Raw genomic sequence first — 6,318 nt, 5'->3', positions numbered from 1 at the left:
ATTGCATGATAAGTTTAAGAATGTCTCCATAGGAGAAAATAACCCATGTCTTCTATGTTGGTGATGTTTGCTACTTGTGGGTCAATCACGATATGATAATAAGATGGGTGCATGATTTTTTTTAAATACCATTACATGTTGTCAGAGTGTTCAATATGAGATTAAACATTTAAATAACAACCGAAGGTAAAATTAACATTTTCTGCTTTTATATATTTATTATATTTATAATCTTAATCATGTTTACAACAATTTTTTTGTATGAAACTGTATTCTCATTTATTATCTGTTTTTTATAAAATGTTATTATTGGAATTTAAAATTATTATGGGTATGCTGCCTCTCAATGTCTCAGCCACAACATCCATTCAGATTTAACTTTAATCACTAGAAGAGGTGACTTAAGGATACAAAATTGTTGAAAGTCTTATTTTATTGGGTTTCACCCAAGTTTGGTATTCACTAATTTCCAAGTCAGATTCACCCTTTTGTGGCATGTGATGATTATTGTGACTGATCTAGCCAAACACAGTCCATCACATAGAAACATGACATTTATTGAGTGTTCTTTGTATAGCTGTGAATCCAGGGTATATTCCTTAATGGGCTGTCTCACATACCCATAATAGTGGCACATACAGGAAATTCAGTCTTCATGGTTAGATCACCATGCATGAAACTGGTCCAGATATTAAAGTTATTTTACAACCAACACAAAAAAATAGTGTCTATTCCTTCACTCTCAAAGTAACTCTCAACTAACTGTATTCTGTAATTGAGTTGAAAATTAGCCTAAAGAAAAAGGGGAGAGCAATATACTCAGGGCTTTTCCAACCCCTGTCTCTGAGATAGATACACTCACCGAGAGGTTCTCTTTGGAGACATGTTCTGCAGTAAACTGGTGGTTGTAATGATCACTATGATTTGCAGAAGAATACCTGTTAAGAAGTTAAATTTTGTGGATATTTCAAATCAAACAAGCATGTTATGAATAAATTATCAAACTAGTCAAGGAGAAGTTGATAATGACGTAGCTCTTACCGCTAAATGCGAAGGCGATCTCAAACCACTCGTTGAACTTTATTTGTGCTGCTGTTTGATCATTGATTGCCTGGTAATGCAGAACGTAGAATATAAATCCAAATGGAAAAATAACTATTCAAATGCGTGAAGGTGGGCAAGGTTGAAACTATAAATAAAGGTGATTGTATCCAAGAAGGGGATCCATTTCTCCTTTTTCTCATTTTCTTGAAGCAAGTTAAGGAGAGGGAGATCCTTTCGTCTTCTGGTGGTGAACGGAGAAGTTGATCCGGCTGAGATCTGTTCCCATACCGTGTGATCATCTATCTTCTTTCTCTCAAAATATTTCTTCCAGTTGTGAAGTTGTTGCTTCATTAAGGTTCTTGATGCATACTGCATTGATTTATTTCTTGATTTGGAAGGAGGCTTACTCATAATCACAGAGAAACGTGACAGAAAAGCAATGGATGGGAGAGGGAGATAGAGAGAGATGTCAAGGACCCCAATGATCTTGATGAATGTAATTCCTTTACCTAATGAACGAGTAATCAACCCAAAGAATTCTCTAGGAGAACTGATACAACCTGGAGAGATAAGGATTAGGAAGAAGTAATCAAGAACCAGAGAGTCACCGGAGATCTCTGTTCTCCGGTGCTTGCCACAGCAGCCAAACTAATTCCTTGAATTCCCAAAGGAGAATCCTCCTTTCTTTTTTGCATCTCCTCACTGGTTTAAGCTCCCATCCCATGTGCAGTTTGAAACTTTGCCGCATGTTCCACGGGTCTGTCCCCCTTCTTTTGCCTCCTTAAGTGTTAGGAGGCTCATACCAAAGAGCTAAGTCCCAAGTCTCATTCTAACTTGTCAGGCTACAATCATACAGAATAAACATGAACAAATGGTTGAACAACAGGGTGGTGAGAAATAGAGAGAGAGAGAGAGAGAGAATGTGACAGCGCCGGAGACAACTTCAAACTGGCCTCCCAACAAAAACATTCAAGGACATGGAAATAGAGAGAGAGGATGCATGTGATATCTCCGGATTTGTGAACGATGTCTGCTTAGTAAGACAGCCAAGCCAAAAAGCACTCGAAACACAGTTACTTATGGCCTGGAACCAGCTCGTAAGGGGGTATGAAATCGATATGATACACCGCAGAGTTTATCAAAGGAAGTGACAGGAGATGGCTATGACTAGACAGGATGTCAGTAAAAACAGGCAAAGAAATAAATCATAAGTCCTATTCCTTCTCTCTCATCCCAGTCTCCCCTTCTCCCAGCCTCTTCATAAACTAATCAGCCATTCCTTCCCTCTCTTCACATCACCAGGTGCTAACAACAATGGGATTCCTCATGGGTTGTCTCTCACTCTCTACTTCGGCTTTCTTCAACTCTTGGACCTTCTCTTCATCTACCTAGCTTCTTTCCCTCTCACCTCTCATTCTCTCTCAAGAAATACTCGATTCAGACATCATCCCTTTTTGGGAGCTGTTGGAAGTTCCTTTCACCATTTAGAATCTTTCAAATCTCTCACTTGTTTAGGGATCGCATCAGAAATTACAGACCTGTGAGTTGCCTATTACTCTCAGTTCTCCACATTCCCCACTCGGCTGTGTCCTCTTTTTCCTTCTTTGTCGTACAGATGGTCTTCCCTGCTAAGACGGTGGCTTCTCCTATCTCCCAGAGGTGATGATCTTCCCATCCCAATATTCTAGATCCCTTCTCTATCTACCCTTTCTCTAACTTGTCAATCTGAAACATCGGAACAACTATTTGGAATTTGAAGCTGAATTTTATTTTGAAGAAAGAATTAAAACGTATTTCAAAGACCATGCCCAGGTCTTATCAGAACCCTGACACCCTGGGAGTCAGTCAGTTGGAGAGGACGGAATACTACCAAAGTCAATAAAATTAGAGGGTTCCCTTACCTTACGTAGGGATAGGAATCTTATGAAAGGGAAACTACAATAATACTCATACTTCTAACACTAGTATACATATGAGTATTCTACAGAAAGGAGAACATTTGCTTAAAATAAGTGAAAAAAGACACGGTATAAGTTTAAAAAATAGGGAGAAAGATTCCATGGATACCTGAAGAAAGAAATCACTCCGTATCACACAGGCCACAGAAAGTGCAGTAGCCATAGATGATGCAGCAGAGTAGAGTCTCAAAAGTGTTCGTTGAGTGCGACGACGTCCTGCGAAAGGTTAAAGAGGTGAATTATGTTAAGTGTCCTAGCAAAAGATGCGACTGCGAGCCTGACCTAATTCTCCAATCAGTAGGGAAATTAGGCCAATTGCAGTGGAAAGTATCGCAAAATTGTCAGGCCGGTTTTTTCTTGACCCAAGCAGGAGCAGTTTTCCAACTCCAAGGACTTGGATGATAGTCTGCGACCAAGTAACTTTGTCAGAAGAGATTCAACCAGACGAGAAGCAAGGATGAAATGTCTCACTATCTATTTGTGATTTTGTTACAATCCCTAAACTGTCAAGAAGTAAATTCAAAGTCAAAATAGGCTGAGTGGTGTTTAAGACCGAACTAAAGATTTTGTGTGATAATTTGTGGAGTGAAAGTAGTCACTGAATTGGTTGGGAAATCCTCCCAGAGGGCATTCAAGTGCTGATCCAGGCCTGTAATGATTGTAGTTTTATGATCCCCAACCTCTATCAGGGATATTCCTGTCCGTTGGGCGTCACTATAATTCTCATTAAATACTTGAAAGCCCTTTTTGTAAACCTGGTGGGAGCTCCTCCTGGAGGGGTCCAGATACCAATTCAAGACTTTGACCATTGTTCCTCATCTTTTCTCTCTATCTCTTCCTCTCTCTTTACCCTTCCCAAAACATTCTCGATTGAGGCCTACCGAAGGTTTCAACAGTGTTAGTTGTATCTTTTCCTTCTACCATTTTATATCGTTCATTTCCCCATAGAACCCTATTCCGAGGACCCAATTATAGTGATAAGGACCTATGCTAAGTCTCCATCGTAAATGATAGATATATATATAGAAGAAACCAAACGACAAACCACCCAGTAACTTGTTGAATTCCCGGACAAGAGGGCTACATGTAATTAAAGGTAACTGCTCCAAGAGAAAATATGATAAAAACCCCTGGTAGGGGTTGGGGATCTTAACACAAACTATGCCCCTAGTTATTTAAGTTTCTGTCAATTTATCTTTTTCCCAACTCCTACGAGAATCAAAATAAGTAAAGATCATATTCCAGATATGAAGTAGGAATAAGGCAAACGGTCTATCTGCTGGAACAGAAAAGTGGGGATTAAGGGTTTTGTATCCTCGTTTACCTGGGCAACCAAGAGCTTACAAAGGCGAGACTTTAATTCAGCCACTTTCTGGTATCCTATGTACAACAAAAAAATGTCCATCAAGAGAGTGACTTCAAAGTCAAGAAAGAAAAAAAGGAGATCAAGATATTACTTTTTTATTTAAAAATTATAAATACAAAGGAAGAAAAAGACAAGGGTACATGAAATTTTGCCGAAGAAGGCACGTATTGGTTTGGAGAGAGAGGAGGAGATACTAATTACAAATAGGTCATGAGAGTTCTCTCACTTTGTACAACGACCATACGGTAGGAGAAATCGGATCCATCTGTTCCTTCCGGACGTCGAGTTGCAGGCTTTCTTAACGCCATTTTCTAATTCTGCTGAAAGACTCTCTTAGTTGATAATTGATGAGAAAAACATAAACATGCAATGATTAAGAACCAGACGATTTCCACAAGGAATTCCGAATCTTGATCCAATAAACGGTCATGATCAAAAAGAGTGACACAATTACACACCAAGCTGTACTGACTGATACAGATTATTTTGAACTATTGAATAGAACACCAATAAATAATTTACGAACGCCAATTCTCGAGTTCTATTTCTAATAAAAGGCTATCTTCACCTGTTCTCGAATATATGAATGAGAATTCCTGTTTTCAAAAAAAAATGAATGAGAATTCCTGTTTTCAAAAAAAAAATGAATGAGAATTCCTTAGACGAGAACAATTCTAGTAAGATTTATTCCATCGCGAGGTTCTGAAACAACATTCATTATCAAGCAGAAATTAATTGAACAGCCTCGATCCTAATCACATTTTGGAGCATTTTTTAATCACAGGGTCCCAGAATACCAATATCAAATTTGGATTTCCTTGTGATGTGCTTAAAATAACAGCTGCATTGGAATTCACTCGATTTGACTTTCATGTAAAACTCACATACGGCGAATCAAATGACGAAGCAAATGTTAAAATTCATCAAAACTTCATAACAAAGAAGCACAATCACATACGAGAAAACCTCAAAAACACTGAAAAACGACCAGTTGCGCATAAAATATCACCCAAACTCTTTCGTTTTTCAAAATTTTCTTTTGACATAGACCGAGAGCATAAATCGGTGGAGAGAAGAAATCCTCGTTTATTGACAAAATTGGGAAACGAAAAATAAAAAAAACACAGCCCTATCAAACAGCGAAGCAAAGGTAAAAAACTATCAAATTATTTAAATAAAGAAGCACCATTCGACAGTATAACAACTCAAAAACACTGAAAAACGTCCAGTTTTGCATATAATATCATTCAAACTCTTTCAATTTTCAAAAATTACCTTTGATATGGACCCAGAGAACGGGTCGGTAGAGAGAAGAAGATCTTGCGATTTGTACGGGATTGTCAACGTAAATGGAAGAATTTCGAAGCTTGGCTGCGGCAGAGTCGCGGATCGATGAACTTATAGTCGATGGAAATTGACTCCGCGACGGAGGACAATCGTCATCCGTTCCGTACGTATCGTCATCATCTATTCGTCATCCGTCGCAACCTGAGGAAAAGAAAACTAAAGCTTTTGCAGTCTGTTCCGTCGTGACCGTCATCCGGCATTCGTCATCCTTCTTTGCCTAAACCCTCATCGTCATCATCTATTCGTCATCCTTCTTGACCTGAGAATTAGTGTTCGCCCAACCGATATCCGTCCGTCATCCGGTATCGGACAACCGATATCCGATATCCGAGAAAAAATGGGACAGTGTCGGATATCGGATATCGGATATCAGTCGATATCCGTCTAGAAAGGGTTAGACGGATATCGGTATCGGATATCGGGGGGTTGAGGACAAATAGGGTATCGGATACCGGGTATCGGTTTTCCGATATCCGGATTTCAGAGATGGATACCGGATGTCGGATATCGGTTTTCGATATCCGGATATCCGCACCGGTATCGATCGATAAAAATAAACTATATTTCACATTCTACCTGTTAGTTTTAAAGGCATTGTATGGT

General features: G+C 39.0%; 1 protein-coding gene across 4 annotated transcripts; it reads right to left on the bottom strand.

Annotated features, from left to right (window-relative positions):
• Positions 1-636: 636 nt before the first annotated feature.
• LOC144704821 (jagunal-like protein) lies at positions 637-5,762 on the bottom strand. 4 transcript variants are annotated; one of them, XM_078577367.1, is made up of 8 exons: positions 5,644-5,750; positions 4,937-4,964; positions 4,595-4,685; positions 4,327-4,382; positions 3,285-3,408; positions 3,112-3,218; positions 1,042-1,111; positions 637-938 (listed from the first exon to the last, which is right to left on the bottom strand). In XM_078577367.1, the coding sequence occupies exons 3-8, from the start codon at positions 4,674-4,676 to the stop codon at positions 859-861; spliced, it is 519 nt and encodes a 172-aa protein (XP_078433493.1). In that variant the 5' UTR covers positions 4,677-4,685; positions 4,937-4,964; positions 5,644-5,750; the 3' UTR covers positions 637-858. The 4 variants fall into 4 exon arrangements, with proteins under 4 accessions (XP_078433493.1, XP_078433495.1, XP_078433492.1 ...); XM_078577369.1 differs by having other exon boundaries at positions 4,595-4,688; positions 5,644-5,723; XM_078577366.1 differs by lacking the exon at positions 4,937-4,964 and having other exon boundaries at positions 5,644-5,762.
• Positions 5,763-6,318: the final 556 nt, after the last annotated feature.

This window comes from Wolffia australiana, chromosome 6 (genome assembly GCF_029677425.1).
Source record: "Wolffia australiana isolate 7733 chromosome 6, ASM2967742v1".
NCBI classification, from domain to species: Eukaryota; Viridiplantae; Streptophyta; class Magnoliopsida; order Alismatales; family Araceae; genus Wolffia; species Wolffia australiana.
This window is presented reverse-complemented; position numbering and strand designations above follow the sequence as displayed.